Source organism: Sorex araneus, chromosome 3 (assembly GCF_027595985.1).
Source record: "Sorex araneus isolate mSorAra2 chromosome 3, mSorAra2.pri, whole genome shotgun sequence".
Lineage (NCBI taxonomy): Eukaryota > Metazoa > Chordata > Mammalia > Eulipotyphla > Soricidae > Sorex > Sorex araneus.
This window is the reverse complement of record NC_073304.1, coordinates 98,245,607-98,270,535: the sequence shown is the minus strand read 5'-3', so window position 1 is coordinate 98,270,535 and position 24,929 is coordinate 98,245,607. Positions and strand designations below refer to the sequence as shown.

General features: G+C 64.3%; 1 protein-coding gene across 1 annotated transcript in view; it reads right to left on the bottom strand.

The window, feature by feature from the left end:
* Positions 1 to 6,553: 6,553 nt before the first annotated feature.
* CSPG4 (chondroitin sulfate proteoglycan 4) overlaps positions 6,554 to 24,929 on the bottom strand; it is a 34,267-nt gene continuing 15,891 nt past the window's right edge. The window contains exons 2-10 of the mRNA XM_055133509.1: positions 21,606 to 21,769; positions 15,382 to 18,927; positions 13,625 to 14,107; positions 13,351 to 13,527; positions 11,917 to 12,115; positions 11,701 to 11,835; positions 11,463 to 11,629; positions 9,313 to 9,496; positions 6,554 to 9,138 (exon numbers count right to left, since the gene is read on the bottom strand). Of these exons, the coding sequence (XP_054989484.1) occupies positions 7,304 to 9,138; positions 9,313 to 9,496; positions 11,463 to 11,629; positions 11,701 to 11,835; positions 11,917 to 12,115; positions 13,351 to 13,527; positions 13,625 to 14,107; positions 15,382 to 18,927; positions 21,606 to 21,769 (6,890 nt within the window). The 3' untranslated portion in view covers positions 6,554 to 7,303. The remainder of the gene's footprint in view (positions 9,139 to 9,312; positions 9,497 to 11,462; positions 11,630 to 11,700; positions 11,836 to 11,916; positions 12,116 to 13,350; positions 13,528 to 13,624; positions 14,108 to 15,381; positions 18,928 to 21,605; positions 21,770 to 24,929) is intronic.

The window sequence follows — 24,929 nt, the reverse complement described above, 5'->3', positions numbered from 1 at the left end:
TCCACTTAGCCTCGCCCTGGGGTCCCCAGCAGGGGCTGGAGAGTGCCCATGCTGGAGATTGCCCATAGCAATTGCCGTGCATGCAGCTGACCCGGGTTTGATCCCCGGCATCTCATACTGTGAGCACCACGAGGAGTAATTCCTGAATGCAGATCCAGGAGTAACCCTTGAGTACTGCCGGGTGTGACCCAATACACACACACACACACACACACACACACACACACACACAATGTGGGGATGAGAGCAGGTCTGCTGCAATCTTGGCAGGGATCAGAGGTCGGAACCTCAGGGGAGCAGACTTAGCCCCCTGGGGATGAGAAGCTAGGGTGGGGGCCTGGGAGCCTGGGTGTGTGGGAGGGGGGCTGCATTCTGTTAGGAGGGGCTTTAGGAACGGCATGCCTAGCCCTGGGGAGAGGGGGGTTGTGGGAAAATGCTGTGTTCACCTGCCCTCACCTGCACAAGGAGGGGTCTCAGCAAACTGAGAGGGGACCGGATTCGAGCCCCGCAAAGAGCAGACTGTGACAGCATCAGCTGGGTGGGGGCCAAGGCACAGAGTGTAGCCCGTCTTTTTCGGAGGGACCCACACCCAGTGATGCTCAGGGCTTCCTCCTGGCTCTGTGCTCAGGGATCACTCCTGGCAGGCTCAGGGGACTATATGGGGTGCCAGGGATCCATCGGGATCAACCACGGAAAGGCAAGCACCCTCCCCATGTACATCTCTCAGGCCTGAATGTGGCCCCTTTCGAGCCCCCACCCTACTGATGAGTAAGTGCTGTGGGACCTGGCAGGGTCCCTCCTCCCCCCGTGTGCTGCCGATTCCCCTCTGGGGGCCTCAAGACAGCCTAGGGCTCAGCGTGACCTTGGCTGGACATGTCCCTCATCCTCTTTCTTCCCCACCCCACCCCCACACTTTGCAGGAGAGGGGAGGAAGCGGGAAATGGGGTCTTCTCTGTTTGGCCAGGAATGGGGGCCCCCTGTGTCCAGGGATGGGCCCTCTGTGTCCAGGACACTGGCTCTGGGAGGCGCGTGGGCACCACTTCCTGCAGCCTCTCCCCCGTCAGGCCTACCCTATTTCCCTCATTCTCCTTGAAGGCCCCTGGAACTGGGACCCCAACACTGGAACTGTTTTCCTGCAACCTGTAGGGGCTCCGGGGCCTTCAGAGGGGGCTGTGGGACAGACTGGCATGGAGGGGTGGGGGGCAGCGGGCAGCAGGGCCCTCCCTGCCTGGGCCTGCCTCTCCCGGTTCAGTTTTGGACCTACACATCTTTTTGTTTTGCATTTTTGTCTGTTGGTTTTGGTTTTGGTTTTGGGGCCACACCCGATGCTGCTCAGGGCTCCCTTCTGGCTCTGCACTCAGGGGTCACTCCGGGCGGACTCCAGGGACACTGTGTTATTGCTCCAGCCCTGTTGGCTTTGTTTTTTCCCCTTGAGTCATTGGGCCACAGCCAGCAGTGCTGGGGGCTACGCCTGGCCCTGTGTTCAGGGGTCTCTACAAACACGGTGCTCCATGCCAGGGACGAAATCTGGACTGGCCGCATGCAAGCGCCTCACCCTGGTGCTGTCTGCCCGACCTCGTCCACACAGCTGAACGCCCCTGCGGGCGGTGCTCTCATGCCTGGGCCCCAGGCCGAGTGTCCTCCCTAACGCCGGCTGAGCACAGACCTCCGGGCCCTTCCACGGGGCCCCTGGAGCCTCCGTCACCGCCCAAAGTTTCGATGCTCCAGTTCTGCTCCAGGATCGGGCTGACGTGGCTGGTGATCCCGCCGGCTGAGTTGTGCCTGGTAAAGCCCCTTCTTGCCACCGCCCTTGGGCTGAGGGCTGCTTTCACCTCCGGGAGCTCTTGGGACCTGCAGCCTTCCAGCTGCCCTGGTGGTCTCAAGGCTGTGGCACAGCTGGCACCTCTGTGACGACACCTGGTGAAGGGACACGGTTCGGTGCAAAGACCGGGGGCTCTCCAAGGATAGAGGAGTCGGGTACGTGTCCAGCTCGCTGCAGGGGCAGGTCAGCCTGGTGTGGGGGTCACTCAGGCCGTGCCACGGGCAGGGGGGTCCTTATCCGCACACCGCAGCATTTCTGGCACCAAGCCATGCCCTTGCCAATGCCTGACAGAGCTAGTGGGGCTCCCTGGGGATGGCTGAGCTCGAGGAGTGGGAGCTGGGCTGGGGCTGGGGTGAGTTTTGTTTCCTGCACCCACTCTCCAGGGTGCCCTTAACTGTCCCACTGATCCAGGAATTGTGTGTGTGTGGGGGGGGGAGGTGCAACCAAGCACGCAGCTGGGAACTCGGGACTTTCCAAGTGCCTTCAGTTCCTTTAAGATGTGGAGAGGGGGGCTGGAGTGATAGCGTAGCGGGTAGGGCGTTTGCCTTGCACACGGCCGACCTGGGTTCAAATCCCAGCATCCCATATGGTCCCCTGAGCATTGCCAGGAGTAATTCCTGAGCACAGAGCCAGGAGTAACCCTTGAGCATTGCTGGGTGTGACCCAAAAGCAAAAAAAAAAAAAAGATGTGGAGGGGCTGGAGCAATACTACAGCGGAGAGGGCGTCTGCCTTGCATGCGGCTGACCAGGGTTTGATCCCTGGCATCCCATGTGGTCCCCCGAGCAATGCTAGGAGTGATTCCTGAGTGGAGCCAGGAGTGACCCCTGAGCATCACCGGTGTGATCCAAAAAGCAAAAAGCCAGAAAAAAAAAAGTGGGAACTTGAGGGCCCAGGAAGATGCCAGCACCTGGGCACCTCCTGAACCTTCTTCTGCTTCGTATTGAGGGTCCAGGCTTTGTAGGGGACTACCGAGTCGCTCTAGTAACCCCACCTCAAGGGCCCTCTCGTTCCTTGGCACCTGAAAGGTACGCCCTCTCAGGTGTAGGCAAGGTTTCCCACTGAGGGTCTCTCTGCCTGCCCCCCCTCCTGCTGGGGCACATTTCCACAGGGTCCTTGGGTCAGCAGGACATGCCCAAACTGGTCACAGGTGAGGGCAGATATCCCCCAGGTCTGTGTGTGCCACGGTCTCTGTGTGCCTCTGCCATGTGGACAGTGTCTATAGGTGTTTTGTCTCATGCCAGGTGGGTGGCCGGGTAGTACTCGGCCCACCCTCCAACCCTTGGGCCTCTCCCTGGCCTTCTGTATTGTCTGGGGGTCGAATGAAGCCATGTTGGCACACACAGCCGTGTACAAGCTCTGTGTACACGCTCTGTGTAGCAGAGATGAGTGCTTTTACATATATGCGAGTGCGTGTGCATGCATGCGAGTGCATGTGCATGTGCGCACATGCGTGAGTGCGTGTGCATGCGTGTGAGTGCGTGTGCATGTGTGTGAGTGCATGTGCGTGAGTGTGTGTGCACATGTGCACTGCGTGTGGGAGACGAGCAGCGGCTCCTGCAACCCTGGGCACGGGCACCATGGGCTCTGCCTCAGCACCAGAGGGGGTAAACCTGTGAGGACAGCGGGCCCCTGCCAGGCCCCCGTGAGGAGGCTGCCCGCCTGGCCCTGTGCGCTCAGGCGCACTGCCCTGGTGCCGCCTGTGGCCGGGCACAGGCTCCTGGAGCTGTGTCAGGCGGTGCCAGCAGCCGGGGGGCAGGGCGGCTCGGAACAGAGCGGGTATCAGTCCTCCCTGGGGAAATCTGAGCCGGGGCCAGATCCTGCCTGGCGGGTCTGTCGCCCTCATCTCGGCTTACGCTTCCAGGGAAACGGGCCGGGGTGGAGCCTGGGCCGGACACCCAGCCCCGAGGGCCGGCCTGGGGCTCCTGGGAGAGGCGGGCAGGGAGCGGGTGTGGCACGGAGGCGCCCTGGCAGGCTCTGGGCGAGGCTGGCTCGGAAGCCGAAGAGATTTGAGAGCAGAAGAGTCAGACCTAAGCTCTGGTTGGGTGTGCAGGGGCGCCTAGAGGTCCTCAGGGGCCTGCCCTCGCCCCTGCTTGAGGAAAGGGCTTCTGAGGGGCAAGAAGAGCTAGTAGGTGTTCCTTGGTGTAACCTGTACCCCATCTCTGGACACCTCACATTCTGTCTCTGGACACCCCGCACCCCGTGTCTCACTCCTAGGTCCCTCTTAGCAGAGATGAGCAGGATTGGGTGCTGTGTGTGTGAATCTTCTATGGGGATAGAGGTCCAGGAGGCCAAGGTGGCGGGGGCGGGGGGGGGTGATCCAGGGCCAGGAAGGCATCGTCCCTCATGTCCTGGTAGCTGGCTCTGAGGCCCAGGAAGAGGTGACTGGCCCTCACACGTCAGTCGGCTCCCCAGAGCTGGCGGGGGCTCTCATTCCCACCGGTTGTGCTTGGGAGGGGGCCCAGCTCCGACACCTTCCTGCCTTTCTTAACCTCCCCCTAGGGAGTAAGTCCTGGGAGAGCGTCAGTGGAAGGGGGCTGAGGCCCCACCCCCAACCCATCTCCAACCAGCAGGGTAGGATGGACGTTGGCAGCCACCTCCTGAGGGAACCCCGGGAGCCTGTGGGGCCCCCAGCTCTGGTTCCAGCAGTGGGTCCCCAGTCATTTCCTTTTGCTACTCCCACCTTTTGAGTGAGTGGGGAGGGATGGGCTGTGAAGCCAAAACTCAGGCTAAGAAATCTGGGGCTGGGCCGGGGAAAGAGCTCAGGAGGCGAGCGCCAGCCCCGAGTCAGCACTGCGGGGCCTCAGAGCACCACGGCGGTGTACAGTCCTGTGACCCCAGCATTGCTGGGACCACTGGGAATGGCTCCTATAGGAGACAAAAGGGAGGGAGTGGGGAGGAAGGTGGAAGGGAAGAGGGAAGGAAGGAAGGAAGGAAGGAAGGAAGGAAGGAAGGAAGGAAGGAAGGAAGGAAGGAAGGAAGGAAGGAAGGAAGGAAGGGAGGAAGGAAGGGAGAAAGGGAGGGAAGAAGGAAGGATGGAAGGGAGGAAGGAAGGGAGAAAGGGAGGGAGGGAGGAAGGAAGGATGGAAGGAAGGGAGGAAGGAAGGGAGAAAGGGAGGAAGGAAGGGAGGGAGGGAGGAAGGAAGGAAGGAAGGGAGAAAGGGAGGAAGGAAGGAAGGAAGGAAGGGAGAAAGGGAGGAAGGAAGGAAGGAAGGAAGGAAGGAAGGAAGGAAGGAAGGAAGGAAGGAAGGGAGAAAGGGAGGAAGGAAGGAAGGAAGGGAGAAAGGGAGGGAGGGAGGGAGGAAGGAAGGAAGGGAGGAAGGAAGGGAGGGAGGAAGGAAGAAAGGAAGGAAGGGAGGGAGGGAGGGAGGGAGGAAGGAAGGAAGGGAGGGAAGAAGGAAGGATGGAAGGAAGGGAGGAAGGAAGGGAGAAAGGGAGGGAGGGAGGAAGGAAGGATGGAAGGAAGGGAGGAAGGAAGGGAGAAAGGGAGGAAGGAAGGGAGGGAGGGAGGAAGGAAGGAAGGAAGGGAGAAAGGGAAGAAGGAAGGAAGGAAGGGAGAAAGGGAGGAAGGAAGGAAGGAAGGAAGGAAGGAAGGAAGGAAGGAAGGAAGGAAGGAAGGAAGGGAGAAAGGGAGGAAGGAAGGAAGGAAGGGAGAAAGGGAGGGAGGGAGGGAGGGAGGAAGGAAGGAAGGGAGGAAGGAAGGGAGGGAGGAAGGAAGAAAGGAAGGAAGGGAGGGAGGGAGGGAGGGAGGAAGGAAGGAAGGAAGGAAGGAAGGAAGGGAGAAAGGGAGGAAGGAAGGGAGAAAGGGAGGAAGGAAGGAAGGAAGGAAGGAAGAAGGGAGGAAGGCAGGAAGGAAGGAGGGAAGGGGGAAGGAGGGAAGGAAGGGAATGAGGAAGATAGGGAGGAAGGAAGGGAGGGAGGAAGGAAGAAAGGAAGGAAGGGAGGGAGGGAGGGAGGGAGGAAGGAAGGAAGGGAGGGAAGAAGGAAGGATGGAAGGAAGGGAGGAAGGAAGGGAGAAAGGGAGGGAGGGAGGAAGGAAGGATGGAAGGAAGGGAGGAAGGAAGGGAGAAAGGGAGGAAGGAAGGGAGGGAGGGAGGAAGGAAGGAAGGAAGGGAGAAAGGGAAGAAGGAAGGAAGGAAGGGAGAAAGGGAGGAAGGAAGGAAGGAAGGAAGGAAGGAAGGAAGGAAGGAAGGAAGGAAGGGAGAAAGGGAGGAAGGAAGGAAGGAAGGGAGAAAGGGAGGGAGGGAGGGAGGGAGGAAGGAAGGAAGGGAGGAAGGAAGGGAGGGAGGAAGGAAGAAAGGAAGGAAGGGAGGGAGGGAGGGAGGGAGGAAGGAAGGAAGGAAGGAAGGAAGGAAGGGAGAAAGGGAGGAAGGAAGGGAGAAAGGGAGGAAGGAAGGAAGGAAGGAAGGAAGAAGGGAGGAAGGCAGGAAGGAAGGAGGGAAGGGGGAAGGAGGGAAGGAAGGGAATGAGGAAGATAGGGAGGAAGGAAGGAATGAAGGAAGAGAGGGAGGAAGGGAGGGAAGAAGGGAGAAATGAAAGAAAAAGGGGGAAAGGGAAGGAGGAAGGGAGGGAGGGGAATGAAGGCAGGGGGTCTTGTGGGGCTGACGCTGAGCATCTCTTGTTCGTCCTCTGCACGCTCCCGAGAGGTCGCAGCCCTGACGGGTGGCGTCATCCGTGCTGCTGACGTGACCAGCAGAGCCCAGCAGGAGGCGGGTGTGGCTCGCTGGGCGCCCACTGCGCTGAGGCCGTGGACAGGGCGCAGCCCTTCGTCAAGCAAACACCACACAGCTGTATCTGGAGCCGCGGAAGCACCGTTTATCCAGCCCCATGGAGCCCGACTCCCGCGACGGCCACCCCCAGCCCCCCGTGAGCCCTCGCTGGGCGCCCCCTCCTCAGCTCAGCATGCACGCAGACCACCGCCCATGCCAAGGTGGGGCACGGCAGCAGGCAGGTGGCCTCCATGGTCCGTCCTTCTCCCAGGCCCCCTTCAGTCGGGCCAGCGCAGCACCCTGTTAAATAGCTTCCTTGTAACCCCCTTAAATAAGCCCATCCCCAGAGAACCCGCCCCCCGAATATATTATTCTACTGGCACGCGCCTTCGGGGAGAGCAGCGGGACACCTCCCCAGACCAGCACGGCCAGCTCTCTCCCAGGGCAGGAGAAACGGCCGGAGCCCTCCGTGTCCCTGCTCCCACCCTCTCAGCAGCGGCCAGGTGACTTACCCAAGGTCACCACCCAGGCCTCAGAGTCCCCACCCGGCCGGGGGCGCCTCTGGAGCAGACACCCACGTGGTCTCCCTGGTCCAGGTGCAGGGGGGCGAGGGCCCCCTCTTTGCCCCGCCCGGCCGGCCTCCCCGTCCCTCTCTGCTGTCTGCAGCTCATAGTTGGCTGCGGGGACACCCGGGCAGCACCAGGTCAGGGGTGCGTGGGCCGGGGCCTGAGCTGGCCTGTCCTGGCCTGTCAGCATCTGGGCCCCCGCCAGGCCTCACACCCAGTACTGGCCGTTCTTGAGGGCAGGGTTGGGTGTCCGGCAGAACTGCAGCAGCTCGGGGTCGGCCTGGGTCCCGGGCGGTGCGCCCTGGCCGGGCACGGCTGTGAGGGGGATGGCCTGGCCCGGCTCCACCTTGCGGAAGGTCTCTGCTTCCCCGGTCAGGCCGTTGCGGGGCTTGGCCGCCAGCACCTGGACATCGTGTTTGCCTGTCTTGTTGCGTTTGCGGAGGTAGAAGAGCAGTGGCAGGATGAGCGCCAGCAGCAGGAGGACCAGGCTCACGGGGATGATGACGCTGAACATGTTGGTCTCCAGGAAGCCCAGGAGGCCGCCCCTGGCCGCCGTGGGCACCGGGCTGGAGGTGGCCGGGCCCGGCTGGCCCGTGGGCTCGCCGCTCAGGGGCTCGCCCGCGTCTGCGCGGGCCGACTCGGGAAGGCTGAGCAGGGCCACATGGTAGGGCCGGGCGGCGTCGTAGGGCTCCGTGGTGAAGGGCAGCGCGGCCACGGCGGGTGGCACTCCCGGCGCCCACAGCTCCAGCGTGAGGCTGTCGCCGGCGGGGGCGGGCGCCCTGGCCTCAGGCGCGGCCAGCTCCAGCCCCAGCTGCCCGTCCTCCAGGTCCTGCTGCGTGAACTGCTCCACCCGCTCCAGCGCCCGCGGCTCTGTCCCCGCGCGGGACACGCGCACCAGGCGGCCGTGCCGGGGCCCGGCCAGCAGCCGGAAGCGGGGCACGCCGCCCGTGCGGTTGGCCAGCTCGCCCGCGTCCAGGACGGTCGGGTCCAGGCGCAGCGTGGCGCCCTGCGGCCACGGCCCCCCGGCGCCCACGCGCAGCAGCGCCGCGACGGTGACGTTCACCGTGGCCGAGGCGTTGGCGCCCCGGGCCAACGCCTGCACGCGGAAGTGGTCGCGCGGGGAGGAGAAGTTGGTGAAGACGAAGACCACCTGGCCCTGCTCCAGCTGCCGCTGGCTGAAGGCTGGGGCCGGCCGGCCGCCCACCAGGAGCTGCCCGTAGCGGGGCCCCTGGGTGAGGCGGTACTCGGCGTCCGGCTCCTCCCGGTCCGACACCACCTGCAGCTGCTGGCGGCTCAGGGGGCGGCGGCCGAGCGCCTGGGGCACCTCCAGGGGGGCGCGCAGCTGCACCTCGATGCTGGAGGGCAGGACGTCCACGGCCAGCGTGACGGGCAGCGGCGGGCTGGCCCCGTCGGACACGCTCAGCTGGAAGGCGCCCTGCACGCTGCTGCCGTTGGCCGTGAACAGCAGCCGGCCCGCGTCCACGTCGGCCTGCGTGAAGCGGCGCACGGGCCCCGGGCCCGCCCCCAGCAGGCTCAGGAAGCCGAGGGGGGGCGCGCGCCGCACCTCGTACTCGATCTCCGCGGGGGCCGAGTCGGGGTCCAGCACGCTCAGCTGCGCGCGGGACACGGGCGCGCGCGAGCCCCGCGGGAGCCGCAGCGGCGAGGTCGCCTGCGGCCGGGGCGGCCGCTCGTTCACGTCACGCACGGTGATGGCGAAGGCCTCGGAGGTCTGGGGTCCCGCCACGGGGGTCCCCGCGGGGCCCTGCAGGTGGGCCCGGAAGCGGAAGCTATCCTGCTGGGTGCCGCTGCCGCCGTGGGCGTAGGCCAGCTGCCCCGCGGCCAGCTCGGACTGCAGGAAGTGGGGCCGCCCCGCGTGGAGGGGCTCCCCGGACACCAGCAGCTGCCCCCGCGTGGGGAACTGTGTGATCTGGAAGAGCACATCGTGCTCGGGGCGCTGGGGGGCCGGCACGCTGCCCAGGAAGTTGGAGGCGTCCAGTGCGTCCACGGTGATCTCCGCCCGCTGGCCTTCGGGGACCCAGAGACCTGGAGGGGAGGGCACCGGGATGAAGCATCCGCGGGCGGAGTCTCCAGCGAGGCCGTGCCTCCTCCGCCAGGGGCCAGTGGACAGCACCGCGTGTCCCTCCCGGGTCACCCTCTCCCCCTGTCCCGTCCCAAGTCCCTCTTCTCCCCCAGCCCCTCGTCCAGCCCGCTGCCCACCTTTGTTCTTCCAGAGGCGGCTGGGGCGCTGGGGACACGCGGCCTCAAAGGACACTGTCACAGTGAGGGTGGCGTCCAGGTCGGGCGCCGGCGGGGACGACAGTCGCAGCTCCAGGGTATCCTCGGCCTCCCAGAAGGGCTGGGGGGGCATCACGTGCTCGTACAGGACTTGTCCGCTGGAGACCTGTGGGGTGGGGAGGGAAGATGGGTCCAGAGGGGCCGGGGTTGTGGGCGGTGCCAGCTCTGCCACCTGGACCCTGCTCACGTCGCTGCCAGCTCAGGGATCAGCCCTGGACAGACACGTGGCAGCCGGGCACCGGTTTTGCAGAGGGGCACGGGGTCTGTCCGCCCAGGCCTGCACCATCCTCAGCGCAACACCATTCCTGCTGCCTGGCACAGGTCACTGCCCCTCACCCCGAGCGGTCAGATGTCCCCAGTGTGCCCGTCACTGCGTGGGGCTGCGCTTTCCCCTCCAAGGCTCCCCCTCCCACCGGGTTTGGTGCCTTTGCCCTCACCGGGTCAGCTTGGTGGCAGTTTTTCAAAGGAAAGTGTGTGAAGTACATGCTCAGTGTGATGGGTGCTCCACGGCCCCCTGGGATGGCCACACCTGGGGGCTCACTCAGGGCTTCCTCCTGGCTCTGTGCTCAGGGACCACTCCTGGTGGGCCCCGGGTGCAATACATGGAACTGAAGCTGGGTTGGCTGCACGCAAGGCAAGTGCCTTCCCCACTGTGCTGTCACCCCAGCCGACAACTTCCTTTTTATTAATTTTATTATCATTATTATTATTAGGGTTTTAGATCACACCCTTGCGGTGCTCAGGGGTTACTCCTGGTGGTGCTCAGGGATCACTCCTGGCAGTGCTCAGGGGATATATGGGATGCTGAAGATCGAACCCCACTGGGCTGTGTGTAAGGCAAACACCCTTCCTGCTGGACTATTGCTCCAGCTCTCAACTCCCTTTTTTATAAAGGGCCACACCCGGGGTGCTTGGAGGCCGGGGATGGGACAGCAGCTGCCACACCAGCCATGCCCCGAGCAGCCCCGGCAGCTCCACGCCAGCTTCCTCAGAGTGAAGAGGGACGCACCCTGGTCCTCTGCAGAGACACTCCAGGCTCACCCTGGCCCTGCCACCAGCCTCCTCCCGCCTTCCTTCCCTGGCACCACCCCCAGGAGAGAGGCTGGGTTCCCCCCACCTCACCTACTGAATATTTCACACTGGGCGGAGGCTCCGGAGCCTGGCCTGGCCTGGGGGTGCAGGAGGGAAACCCGAGCAGCCCTTTCCTCCCTCCTGACCGCTCCATCTGTTCCTTCCCGCAGGCAGCTCCCTTCCCCCCCCCCCCCCCCCGTGCTGCCCTTGGGGTGCCCTGGCTGAGCCGGTGGGCCATCCATCTTGGGGTGCTGCCCCTTCCACCGTGAGCTTGGGTGTCAGCAGCTGCCCCTCTGTTGGTGGCCCTGGGGTGCAGGGCAGCTGTGTGGGGGATGGGGCCCAATCCTCCCTCCCTCCCTCCCCTCGGAGACTTGAGCAACCCCCCATCTCAGCTCCCAGGACATTTTATTGGGGGGGGTCACACCCAATAGGGGTTACTCCTGGCCCTGTGCTTAGGGATTACCCCTGGTGGGCTCAGGGGGCCTTATGGGGTGCTGGGGATCAAACCTGGGTCAGCGGCATGCAAAGTAGGTGCCTTCCCCGCTGTCCCAGCTCTCCACCTCTGTTGTGTTATTTTTGTTTTGCAGTGCTAGGGACCTAGCCCAGGGCCTCTCCGCCACAGGAAACAGGCTGCAAGGCTGAGCCCCATCCTGGCCTCTCCAGCTTCTGGCTGGCCCCTTGCTGGAGCCCAGCTGTGTCCCTTTGGGGGCCCCGGGGGCTCACCAACCGCCTTCCCCTCACACCCCATCCCCCAAACCTAGCACTGCCCTTTGCCATTCCCAATGGGTGCCCCCATTTACTGATGTCCCATCCTTGGGGTGGGGTGGGGGCGGGCCTTGCTGCCATCCCCTTCCACAGCCCTCCCCCACTCCAGGAGCACCAAACCCTACTTGTTCTGCCCGTGTGGCCGCTCCTGGGCCGAAGGTGGGTCCCTCTGAGGGGGTGGGGGGTGTCACGAGGGATGGAGGCTGCAGCTGTAAGCAGGAGGGGCGGGCGCTCACCTCGGCCTGGGTGAAGTTCCCCAGGGGCTCCCCGGCGCTGGCCTGCTGGGCGAGCAGCAGCCGGCCCAGCCGGGGCCCCTGCAGCACGCGGTACAGCAGGAGGCGGGCGTCCGTGTGGGCGCTGGACCCGGCCCGCAGGTTCTGGCTGCCGAGCGGCTGGATGGACCCTGCAGAGGCAGAGGGGAGCTGTGGGCCTGCGTGTGGCAGAGGCGGCCGCACCCGCCTGCCGCACACCCACCTGGGCACACGCTCAGCGTCCGGCTGCCGTCCAGTGAGAGCACCAGCTGCCTCTGGGCTGCCACGCGGAAGACGTGTCCCGGGGACGTGTGCTCGCGGTCGGAGAGGCTGAAGCGGAAGCCTCCGTCCAGTGCTCCTGGGGACACAGAGCCCAGTGGGGTCTTGGTGGCAACCCCCCGCCCCGCCCCCGCCCCGCCCCGCCCTCCCTGACACTCACCTCTGTGTGAGAACAGCACCAACCCTGCGTCCAGCTGGGCCTGCGTGAAGCTGCTCACGGCAGTGCCCGGCTCTGAGCGCAGGGCCACCTGCCCGCTGCTGACCTGCTCCACCGTGTAGACCAGGTCCTCAGGGCCCGAGTCCTCGTCCGTGGCCTGGAGGGCTTCCGGGGGGATGGGCACAGTGGCCCCTTCCCACACCTGGGGACACAAACTCTGTCCTCACCGGCTCAGGGCTCTCCTGCGCTGTCCCCCCCACTGCACCATGGGACCCCCTGGGAGCGCCCCCACTGCAGGACTGACTGAATTAGGAGCATTCACCACTCCCCCCAGCCCCCACGCCCAGGCACCCTGCTCCAGCCTCACTGTGCTCTGAGCCCCCTCCCCTGCAAACCCCCGTCCTGCCCACCGGGGGCTGCATATGTGGGAACTGGGGAATGGTTAGCCCCTTCCAGGGCAGGGTGGCCGCAGAGGCTGCTGGAGGGGTCAGTGCTGCAGGGTGGATGCTGGGACCCTTTTCCAGCAGGGTCCAGAGGCGGGTAAGGAGCCCGTCTTCCAGGACTGTGGGCCGGAGCCCATTGCTGGGTCTTGTCTTCCTGGGTCAGCAACTTGTGGGCAGTGCTGGGAGGGGCTTCCGAAGTGGGAAACTGAGCTCTGTGGGGTTTCTGGGATTTCGGCTTGACCAGGGCAGTGGTGAGGAAGGGTCACACACCACGTGGGGCTCGATGGGGGCGCCGGACAAAAACGCGGCACACAGCGCCACCTGGTGGCCATGAGGGCACACAGCACCGCCTGCCTGTGGTTCCCGCGGGGCTCCCTCTGCGGGCTCACAAACTGCCCTGTGTCCACAGCAGGGCCAGCCCAGCCCAGACCCCCCCACCTCTCCCTGTCTCTCCAATCTTAATGGTGCTGGGGCTGGGCGTGCAGGAACCAGGTGATTCCAGCTCCCCATACCAAGCACGTACCCTTTGATGCAGCCCCCGCCCCTGTGCCTCTCTGGGAGGCCCCTGAGTGCCCTCAGCTGGACACCCCAGCAGCCCCTGGTCGAGGCCCCTGTCTCGAGGGGCCTCCAGGAAGCATCCTTCTTTCTGCCCACGAGCCACGCTTTTGTGACATGGAAAAAAGTCTTGTTGTGTGTCTGCACCTCCACTTCTACCTTTGCTCTCTGGCGGCGGAAGGGGCAGGGGGCCAGGGAGCCCCTGAGAGGGCGCGGGGGCTGGGGGTTTAGTCGCCCTCCGCTGTGGGCCGCCCCGTAGGGCCTGACAGACCTTTTCACGGCAGTCCTGGCCTCGAGCCCACACCGAGGGCTTGTCGGCCGGCGTGGCCACTCCCAAGGCTGCCCCAGCCCTCCCCAGTGCCCTTCTGCAACAAAACCTCCCCCTGAGTCTCTGCTCTGCTCCCACGCAGGCAGGGGAGGCTGAGCTGCACCCACCCACCTGCAGGCCCGTGTTCACCCTGAGGACGGGGGGCTGGTCATTGACGGGGAGGACGGTGACGGCCACGGTGACCGGGCGGCTCTGGCGGTCCATCTGCGAGGCGTTGGCCAGGAGGACAAAGCTGTCTGCCCGCGTCTCGCTGCCGTCGTGCACGTAGCGGACCAGCTGCTGCTCCACCTGTGGGCAGAGCCCCGGGCTGGAGGTCAGGCCTCAGGGCCCCGGGCTCCCCGCGCCGCCCCAGCCCTGTGCCCTCCCCTCCCCCCACCGGTCATACCTCTGCCCAAGAGAAGGTGCCGAGGGTCCCGTGGACAGGACCGTCCTCTCTCCGCAAGGCCCCGTGCTGGGGCCCCTCCAGCACCTGCAGCTCCAGCCCCGGCATGGTGGGGAAATAGGGCCCGGTAACCCGGAGCAGCGGGGGCGCCAGGGTGCGGGCACCGCCCTCGGGGACGCTGAAGTTCTGCGCCTCCAGGGGGATGTCAGCCGGCAGCACCTCCAGCTCCACGCGGACGTCCTCCAGCGGGGCCCCTAAGCCTGAGGTCACGTCCAGGGAGAACGCGTCGTCCTGGGTCTGCGGTCCCGAGTGCAGGTACAGGACCCGGCCTGCATCCACTGCCTCCTGGGAGAAGCTCTGCACGGGCTCCAGGCGGGGCGGCTCGGCCACTGCGGGGCCGTGGGACAGCAGCACCAGCGAGCCAGCGCGCGGGGGACTCCTCACCGTGAACACGATGTCCGCAGGCGCCACTGCCTCCTGGGCTGCCTGGTGCAGAGAGGGTCACGGGATTGCCCAGCGCCTCCAGCCAAGGTGCAGAGTTCTTAACGGCTGCCCCTCATCGCCACCAGAGGGCACCCCACCCTTCTCCTGCAGTGGACCCGCCACCGGCTCCCTCTCCAGCAGGTCCCCGAGAACCCTCAAAGCCACATTTGGTGCCTTTGTCTTTGTCTACACTCTCCCCTTGACGGCATCCCTCCATTCTTGGCCCTGGAAACCCCAGCCCCGGGAGATGGCTCAAGGCACGGAAGGACATCCGTGCATGCCAGAGACCCAGGCTTGATCTCTGTACCACGTGATCACCAGGAACAACCCCCTAGCATGAACCATGAGGAACCCCTGAGCCTCGCTAGGTGTGAGCCCAGACCCCCCCAAGCCAACAAACCCCTAAAAGCTCAAGCTCCCCAAATCCTGCTTCAAATTCTGCCTCTTCTGGAGCCAAGATTGATTTTTTGTTTGTTTGCTTTGGGACTAGTAACTGCTGGTGGGACTCGGCACCTCCATATGGGGTGCTGGGGATCGAACCTGGGTTGGCTGTGTGACAGGCAAGGCCCTACCTGCTGTGCCATTTCTGACCCACAGCTGACACTCCCCATGACAGATATATCCAGTTGGATTCCGCCCAAATATCCAGACAGAATCGAAAGGGGCTCAGGACAGGGCAGTGGGAGCTGGAGCGATAGGACAGCGGGGAGGGTGCTTGCCCTGCACACGGATGATTGGGGTTCGATCCCTGGCATCCTAAATCATCCCCTGAGCACCACCAGGACTGATTCCTGAGTGTAAAGCCAGGGTTAACCCCTGAACACTGCCGGGTGTGGCCCCCAAACAAAGGGAAAGGAAAGGTCAGTATAGGTGGCCCAGCAAGGGCAAGCGACTGGCCTGAGGTCACACAGCAAGTCAGTGGGCCTTCTGCTGGCTTGTGATTGGTCAGGCTCCTGGGTGGTCAGCAAAGCCTCTCCCTGAGTCGTGGGGTGGGAGATGTGAGGGCCGGAGCATCTGGGGCAGCCTGCATCCCCCAGGGCCCACGCCCCTAGAATCCTCAAGAACCCACAGTGCCTAGGACGCAGCTGCACCCCTTAGCTTCTGTGCTCTGGACGGGGCTGGGGGCCTGCCTGGTGGATTCCTGTGCATCGTGTGTCCTGGACACACACAAACAGACCATCTAGAACTCTCCCCTCACCACCCTCAGCTGCACACCCAGTATGCACCCCCCACCCAGGGTGGGGAGGGTCTCCCTCCCTCCCATGCCCCCGCTTTACCTCCAGCTGGTCCCTTCTGATCTCCGCGGCCTCCCCCTGGAAGACGTAGATTTTCTTGTGCTGCACCAGGCGCAGTGGGGCCAGCGGCCCCTCCAGGGTGACCGTCACCTGCAGGTTGGCATCCGCGTGCATGGGCCCCGCCTCCACGGAGAAGGCCAGGCTGTCTCGGGGGCTCAGGCTGCCGTTGTGGCTGTACACAAGGGCCCCGTCCTTCAGGTCCTGCAGGGTGAAGGTGGCGACGGGCTGGTCCTCCCGGAGCAGCTGTCCCCAGCGCGGGCCGGCAGTGAGCCGGTAGCGGACCTCCTCCCTGCTGCGGATGTCCAGGTTGGTATCCAGCGGCAGCACGTCCGTGTCGATGGTGCCCCGGCCTCCTTGGGGCACCACGAGGCGGGAGCCGTTGGCCACCCGCAGGTAGGGCTCGGAGGCCTGCACCTCCACCTGCGCCGTGGCCTGGTGGCGGCCGTCCGACACCTGCAGCTGGATCCAGCCGCGGTCGGCGCCCGAGTGCACGAACAGAACACGCCGCTGCCGCAGGTCGTCCTGGGTGAACCGGTAGATGGGCCTCGAGGGCTCGTCGGCTGCCACGATGCTGCCAAACAGCAGGTCCTTGCGGGTCAGCACCAGCTGGGCGTCTGCGAAGCCCGAGTCCGCGTCGCTGAAGGCCACGTGGTCAGTGGTGAGCAGCCGCTGGCCGCCGCGCGCCACATGCAGGGCGCGGCTGACGGTCTGCAGGGGCGCGTGGTCGTTGACGGGCTGCACGGCCACGCGCACCACGCCGCGCACCTCCTCCCAGGCCAGGCCGCCGCTGCCCTCGCCCTGCCGCGTGGCCACGAACGGGATGTCGTCCTCCGTGGTCTCCGAGTCGTCGTGGACGTAGAGCAGCCGGCCGTGCAGCAGGTCGTCGTTGGTGAAGGCGCTGACCGGCGCCGACGCGCCCTGCACCCCGCGCCACGCCAGGCGCCCGTGGCGCGGCTGCTCCATCACCTCGTACATGTAGCTGGCGCTGTTGAGGCTCTTGACGAAGAGGTGGTCGGCCGACAGCACTGCCTGGCCACCCTCGGGCACGGCCAGGAGCACGTTGGTGAGCACTGGCGCGTCGGGGTCGCCGCCGATGTGGATGTGGAATGTGTAGAGCGGCGAGAAGTAGCCCGGTGGCGCCGTGACGCGGAAGCGGAACGTGTCCTCGGCCGCCTGCGCCTCGCGCGCCGTGGCCGCGTAGGTCACCCGCCCGGCGCGCACGTCGTCCTGGCTGAAGCCCTGCCCGTCTGACAGCCGCGCGCCCTGCAGCCGCAGGTTGCCCTTCCGAGGGGCCTGCACCACCTCGTAGTGGAAGCTGGCCGGGGCCGGGCCGGCCGCACCCTCCTCCAGGCTGGCCTCCAGGTGAGCCGCGGTGAGGGGCTCCTGCCTGGTGTTCTGCGCGTGCAGCGGCTCCAGCCGCAGCAGCGTCACTGTGGCCCTCCGCACCGTCACCGGGAAGGTCAGGTTGCTGAGTACCTCCTGGCCCACCTGCACCTCCAGCTCCAGCTCTTCCCGCGGGTCCTGCGCGTGGTGCTGCGGGTCGGTACTCAGGTACCTCACGCGGCCCTGCTCCACGTCGTGCTGGTGGAAGGCCTGCGCGGGCCGCCACTCGGCACCCTCGGCCCCGCCGGCGCCCTGCTTCTGCAGCTCCCCGAGCCGGGGCGGGCTGGTGAGCCGGAACAGCACGCTGACCTGCTGCCCCACCGCGTTGGTCTCCACCGACAGGTTGGCGGGCAGGATGGGGGCGGCCGAGCCCTGCTCCACCCACAGCCCTGTGTTCTGCAGTGCCTGGATGGCCGGCCGGACGGCTACCACCTTCAGCGTGGCGGGGGGGCTGGCCTGCAGCCCGTCGCTGACCCGGAACGTCAGGTCCTGGGCCGGCCCGCCGCGGTGCACGTACACCAGGCTGCCCGCCTGCAGCTCCCGGCAGGAGAACTCAGCGGCCGGCTGCCCCGGCTGCTCACGGCGCTCCACGGGCAGGCCGGCGGGGGCGCCCAGGAACTGGAAGGTGAGGCCCTCGCAGGCCGAGTCGGGGTCGTAGGCCTGGAAGATCTCGGGCCCCAGCGGCTTCTGCGTGTGCTCCAGGATGACCATGAGGTTGCCGTGGGGGAAGACGACACGGGGAGGGTCGTTGACTGGGCTGACCTGGATGGGCAGCAGGTAGGTCTGGCCCTTCCGCAGGCAGGAGGGCACGGGCCCCCGCGCGGTGACGGACACCTCCAGCACCAGCTGGTCGCTGGTGTCCTCGGAGCCGTCGTGGACGAAGCGCGCCTTGTGGTTCACCACGTCCAGGAGGGTGAACATCTTCCGCGCCTGCGCCCCGGGGATGTCCAGCTCCAGCTGCCCGTGGCGGGCCCCGCCGCTCACGCTGAACAGCACCTGCGACTTGCGCAGCTCGGCCGCGCTCAGGTCCAGGGTGGGCTGCACGTGGCGCCACTCGAGCCAGGCGGTGCCCCCCTCAGCCACCACCAGCGGGCTGATGGTCAGCAGCTGGGTGAAGTTGGCGAAGACGGGGGGCAGCCCCGGCTCGGGCACGCAGGGCTCGGGAAGCGCCATGACCTCCCAGACGTCGGGCGCCAGCGTGGAGAAGGCCTCGTAGGGGCCGTAGGCATCCTCCTCGTACTCCTCATCCTCCAGCCGGCAGCCGGCCGCCATGTCCCGGGTCAGCACGGCCTCCCGCAGCCCCAGCCGGCGGCCGTTGACGCTGAGGTCCTCCAGGCAGCCCAGCAGGGACAGGTGGAGGGCCTCGGGGGCCAGGCCCAGGCGGTGCCCCTGCAGGTGGCGCGTGGCCTCGGCGTCCAGCCCACCCAGGAGCAGGCTGCCTCGGGGCTCCAGGTAGCTGGGGACGCCACGGTTGGAGGTGCGTGTGGGGTACTGGTCCACTGAGATTTCCAGCTGGTGCGTATCCACGTGGACACTGACCTCGTGGGGCTGCCCGTCGGCCACGGGCACGCTGTTGTGCAGCAGGACGGTGCCCTGGCCCTTCTCCACCACGGCCCGCAGGTGGCCGTCAAACACGTCCACATAGACGAAGTCCCCCTGCCGACCGCCCGCCTGGAAGGCCAGGGGTGCCTGCCGGCTGCGTGTGACGAGCGTGAACTCCAGGGTGCCCTCGTCCCGGGTGCCCCAGGCGGGGAAGGCGGCCAGGGAATGGGGTCCCGAGAAGCCCAAGGCCACGTCGTCCCCGGCGGAAAACTCTTCGGCACAGCCCTCCAGCACGCCCGGGCCCAGCGGCCGCAGGAGGTTGCGCCCGTTGAGGGTGGCGGCGTGGACGCAGCCCCTCAGGGGTCGGCTGGCGGCCCTCAGGTAGGCCGCGTCCAGGCTCCCTGTGCCCCCCACGAAGAGCCCGTAGGGGACCTCTAGGGGGGCTGCCGGGGCGGGGGCGGAGGTGTTCAGGACCCCATCGACCGACAGCACGGCCCAGCTATCCGACAGGCTCAGCTCCACGCTGTGCGGGGCCGAGTCGCCCAGGGCCGTCTCTGCGGGCGTCTCCAGCGTCACCTCCTCCTGGCCCAGGACAAGTTTGACCTGCAGGGAGAGGGAGTGGGGGCTGGAGTTCCTGTGACTTGTTCATTTTGCTGTACTTGGTTTGGGGCCACACCTGCGGTGCTCGGGGCTCACTCCTGGCACTGTGCTTGGGGCTCGCTCCTGGCTCTGTGCTCAGGGCTCGCTCCTGGCTTTGTGCTCGGGGCTCACTCCTGGCTCTGTGCTCAGGGCTCACTCCTGGCTCTGTGCTTGGGGATCACTCCTGGCTCTGTGCTCGGGGCTCGCTGCTGGCTCTGTGCTCGGGGATTGCTCCTGGCTCTGTGCTCAGGGCTCGCTCCTGGCTCTGTGCTCAGGGCTCGCTCCTGGCTCTGTGCTTGGGGCTCACTCCTGGCTCTGTGCTTGGGGCTCACTCCTGGCTCTGTGCTTGGGGCTCACTCCTGGCTCTGTGCTTGGGGATCGCTCTTAGCTCTGTGCTTGGGGATCACTCCTGGCTCTGTGCTCGGGGCTCACTCCTGGCTCTGTGCTTGGGGATCGCTCCTGGCTCTGTGCTTGGGGATCGCTCCTGGCTCTCTGCTCGGGGATTGCTCCTGGCTCTGTGCTCACTCCTGGCTCTCTGCTCGGGGATTGCTCCTGGCTCTGTGCTTGGGGCTCACTCCTGGCTCTGTGCTTGGGGATCACTCCTGGCTCTGTGCTTGGGGCTCGCTGCTGGCTCTGTGCTCGGGGATCGCTCCTGGCTCTGTGCTCGGGGCTCACTCCTGGCTCTGTGCTCGGGAATCGCTCCTGGCTCTGTGCTCAGGGCTCACTCCTGGCAGGGCTTTTGGAGGGGGCTCGAGGGGTGCTGGAATCAGCCTCATGCAAGGTAAGTGCTTTATCCCTTTTACTAGCTCTACAGCCCCTTGTTTAGTGTTCAATTATTTAGTTTTGGTTTTGTTTTTGCTATTAAGGAAGCCTAAGAAGAAAGCAAAGACAGACTTAAAGATGGGAGATGAGGCTCCATCAGTAATCCTCTCCAGGGGCCGGAGCAATAGTCTAGTGGGTAAGGCACTTGCCTTGCACACAGCCGACCCAGGCTCGATCTCTGGCACCCCATATGGTTCCTTTAGCTCTAACAGGAATGATCCCTGAGTGCAGAGCCAGGAGTAATCCCTGAGCACCGCTGGGTGTGGGCCCCAAACAAAGACGAAACAAAAACCAAACCCAAAAGCCTTTCCAAGGGCTGCAGAGATGGCCCCGGGGGCTGGAGCACATGCTCTGTATGAGGGGGACCCGGGGTCCATCCCTAGCACTCATCGCATGGTCCTCCCGAGCGCCACCAGTGGCCACCCTCGAGCACACAGCTGCAAGAAACCCCTAAGTACCAGGAGTGTGGCCCCAAAACTGAAAAAAAAAAGTACTTGGATGTAAGTGGGTATCGGGCAGTTGATATGTGTGGGGGTGAGCTGTGGCTTTCTGACACCAGGGGCTTGTGACTGGTGGCTCTGGGGACCCCAGGTGACCCACAGGAGGTCCACAGACCTGACCGCTGCAAGACACTTTCCTGGACACTGTACCTGAACTTTTATTTCTGTGGTGGTTCTGCTTTTTTCCTTTGGGGAGAGGGGCTAGAACAATCCCTGTGGAGTCTGGAAGATTCCAGACCTAGAGCTCCCCGCCTCCCATGCCCCCTGCAGGGGAGCCCCCCCAAAGCCACAGAAGCAGCCTATGGGAGGCGGGAAGCAAGCTTCAACCCTGAGAAGACGGAGCTGGCCTATCCCCCTTCCCTGAGCCCAGAACTGACTCTGGGCAGTGAGGGGGGTCCCACTGCCTCATGGTGGGACAGAGAGGAGCCAGGTATGGGAGTCGGAGACGTTGGGGGGCTGAGGAGCATAGGCTCCACATGCAGAGATGCTGGGCTGGATCCCCAGAACCCTATGACTTATGAGCTTAGTGCTCTGGGACCCAGAGCACTGAGCTGGGAGTCAGCCCTGAACAACACCAGGCGTGGCTCCAAACCAAACCACCAACTGAAAAGTCCCCCAAACCCAGCTGTGACTGTGGGGGTTGAAGTTCAGAACATATTTGTTGCACATAGGGTGGTGGCAACAGTATCCCCTCTCCTCCCCGGTGTTACTGGTTTATTATTTACTTTTTGTTTGATTCGGGGTCACACCCTGCAGTGTTCAGGGATCACTCCTGGCACTGCTCAGTGGTAACCACTTTCCCCAGTACTATATCTCTTTAGCCCTTCAACAGCGGCCCCTTGTGGCTATAAGGAGCAATAACAGCTGCAGCTGAGGGCTGAGAGGCTCTCTGGGCAGGGGGATGGGGGCAGCAGACGCCCCAGATTTGGACAAAGACCTTGGGTTCTTTATGGTTAGAGGCAGCACCAAGAGAAGGCCCATCACTACGGAGCCTGGGGTGGCCAGAGGGAACCGAGGAGGCTGCAACAGAACAGTTGTTCCAGTTCCGGCAGACATGGCCGATCAGTGTGATGGCGTCTTGGAGGGAGGCGGGAAGAGGGAGGCGCTGCGCCAGGTGGGTGCCAGGTGGGCACAGAGGCCTGGAGGTCCATGGGTGCACTTCCTGCAGGGAGGGCCCTCCCTGGGTACCGGGAGCGGGGGACCCCACATCGTGACGTGTTGGGGCACTGGGGCGGCTGGGGAGGCTCTGAGAAGCAGGGCAGAGAGCAGAGGGGGTAAGGCTTGGGGTCCCCCACGACAGAGGTGGCTCCTGAGACTCACCTGCAGGCGTCCAGAGACGAGCTGCAGGAGGAGGTGGTCCGAGGGGCCCGCAGCCAGGAGAAGCAGGCCTTCCGGCTGGGCGGTGGAGAACTGCAGCCGGAGGTCCACGTGGGTCAGAGCTGCGGCCACGGGCACCTCCAGGTGGCTGTCCCCGAAGAAGGAGGCTGTGGGAGAGAGGGCAGAGGGCGCGGTGGGCTGGACGCTCCTGGAGCGGCCTCTGTACCTCCTGCATATAGCTGTCCCTGCACCCCTGCCTGCTGCCTGTCCTGTTTTCTGCTTTTGTTTTTTCTTTTTTGGGGGGGCGGTTTGCACACCCGGCAGCTCCCAAGACTGACTGTGATGCTCTGCACTCAGGCATCACTCCTGGGCCTGCTCCGGAGAACCGATGACATGCCAGGGATTGAACTTGGGTCAGCTGTGTGCAAGGCAAGCACCCTCCCTGCTGTTTTATTGCTCTGGTCCCACCCTTGCTTGACCCGGCCTCACCGGTGTCTACCCAGAACACTCAGTAACACGGAGGCCCAGCAATGCTAGGAAACCCAGGTCTCTTCCTGGGTGCTCAGGGCGGGGGGCAGGGGCCTGTGTGCTCCTGTTTTCCTTGCTGGAACCAGAAGTCACGTGGCCGACCAGTGTGATGGCGTCTTGAAGGGAGGTCCAAAGGGAAACCATGCTGGGTCTGAGGAGCACAGGGCGCAGCCTCCAGGAAGGGCGCCCAGGGGAGCCCTTGAGCCTCAGCCCACCTGCTCCTGCAGGCCCCGATGCCCCCCTCTCATCCCCTGCCTGTCGCCAAGAGTCAGTGGGGCCGTGGCTGGGCCCTGGCGGGGAGCCCCACCTCCCTCCCTCCCTCCCTCCCCTCGTGGGCCATGTTCCCAGCTATCTTTGGGAGCAGGGATGCGGGGCAGCCTGTGGGCCTGGCTCTCAGGCCAGATGGAGGCCATGTGCAGTCCTGGACCCAACATGAGCCAACACCTCCTCCATCCCCATTCCTTCCTGCCGCGGGGCTGTGAATGGTCCCTGGTGAGCCGTCAGATCCGGCCGTTGTGTCCACGGCCAGCACGCCAGCGCTGGCCCCAGCTGACTTTCCCCAAGCCTGGGGTGGGGATGAAGACAAGCCCTTCTTCGGGGGACCCCGAGCCCAGTGGCCACCGAGGCGGGCCCCTTTGTCCCACGCTGAGATAATCCTCTTTTGATTTTTTTTTTGCAGGGAGGCTTGGGGGCCACCCCAGCTCTGTGTCCGGGGTGGCTTCTAAAAGTGCTCAGGGTTGGGTCACTGTCACTGTCACTGTCATCCCATTGCTCATCTATTTGTTCGAGTGGGCACCAGTAACGTCTTTCATTAAGAGACTTATTGTTACTGTTTTTGGCATATCCAATATGCACGGGTAGCTTGCCAGGCTCTGCTGCGCGGGCTCGATACTCTTGGTAGCTTGCCGGGCTCTCCGAGAGGGGAGGAGGAATCAAACTCGAGTCGGCCGCGTGAAAGGCTAACGCCCAACTGCTGTGCTATCGCTCAGGATCAAACCGGGGTTGGCTGTGTGCCAGGCGAGTGCCCTCCCCACTGTACTATCTCCAGTCCGGGCACTTTCCCCAGGCAGTCCTCCCCACTTACTTCCTTTCCTTGACTTCCTGTCCTCACAGAGATTGAGGTGTACGGGGGCCGCATACAGCCCCCAGATCTCCCTATAGGCGGGGGGGGGGCAGAGAGGAGTGAGTTAGCAACGGGACTTCCCGTCCCCCTGTGAGTGAGCAAAGCTGATGGCCCTGATAGGGCAGACCTGGCAGCAGCCACACGTGCCGCTGAGCCACCAGCCCGCGCCAGCTGACAGGCGGGGACACTTCCGGAGGGACGCCCGAGAAGATAATACTCCCCCCTTGGGCTGAGCCGAAGCCCCTCCAGTTATCTGCTCTTGCCAGCACTTGCTGGCACCGCCGGAACTGTGTCTGGGAAGCTGCGGGAGCAGCCAGAACCATGAAGCCGTCGGGACGCCCAGAGCATGGCCAGCTCTGCTGTCCCAAGCAGGAAGGCCGAGCAGGGAGCCGGCAGACTTTCCCGGGCACGCCTGCTCTGCAAGAACACTAGGCCACAGCACTGACACTCAGCCACGACACTGACAGTTGGCCACGACACTGACACCCAGCCACGACACTGACACCCAGCCACGACACTGACACTGAGCCATGACACTGACACCCAGCCACAACACTGACACTGAGCCACGACACTGACACTGAGTCACGACACTGAACACTCAGCCTTGACACTGACACTCAGCCACGACACTGACACTGAGCCACAACACTGACACTGAGCCATGACACTGACACCCAGCCACAACACTGACACTGAGCCACGACACTGACACTGAGCCACGACACTGAACACTCAGCCATGACACTGACACCCAGCCACGACACTGACACTCAGTCACAACACTGGACACTCAGCCATGACACTGGACACTCAACCACGACATTGAACACTCAACCACAACACTGACACTCGGCCACGACACTGACACTTAGCCATGACACTGAACACTCAGCCACAACACTGACACTGAGCCACGACACTGACACTGAGCCACGACACTGACACTGAGCCACGACACTGAACACTCAGCCACGGCACTGACACTCGGTCACGACACTGACACTCGGCCATGACACTGACACTCGGCCATGACACTGACACTCAGCCATGAGACTGACACTGAGCCACGACACTGAACACTCAGCCACAACACTGACACTCAGCCACGACACTGACACTCGGCCATGACACTGACACTCAGCCACAACACTCATCTTTTGCTGCTGGCACTAAACACAGCCCCTCACACACGCAAAGCGTACGTTCTGCTGCCAAGCTAGAACCACATGCAGCCACACATGGATTCTGGTTGTTTTGTTTTTTCTTTGTTTTGTTTTTCTTTTGAGCCACAATTGGAGATGCTCAGGGCTTACTCCTGGCTCTGCTCAAGGATCACTCCTGGTGATGCTTGGGGGGACCCTCTGCAGTGCTGGGGACTGGACATGGGTCAGCTGCATGCAAGGCAAGCACTCCACCCACTGTACTGTCTCTCCTCTTCTTTCCTTCTTTTTTTGCCACACCTGGCAGTATTCAGGGCTGACTCCTGGCTCTGCACTCAGAGGTCACTCCTGGCAGGCTCAGGGGCCAGATGAGATGCTGGGGATCAAACCCAGGTCTGTTGCATAGGAGGCAAGCATCCTACCTGCTACTGTTTCCCCACCCCCACTTTATTTATTTATTTATTTATTTTGTGTGTGCTGGGAATCAAACCCAGTGTCTCACAAAGACAAAGC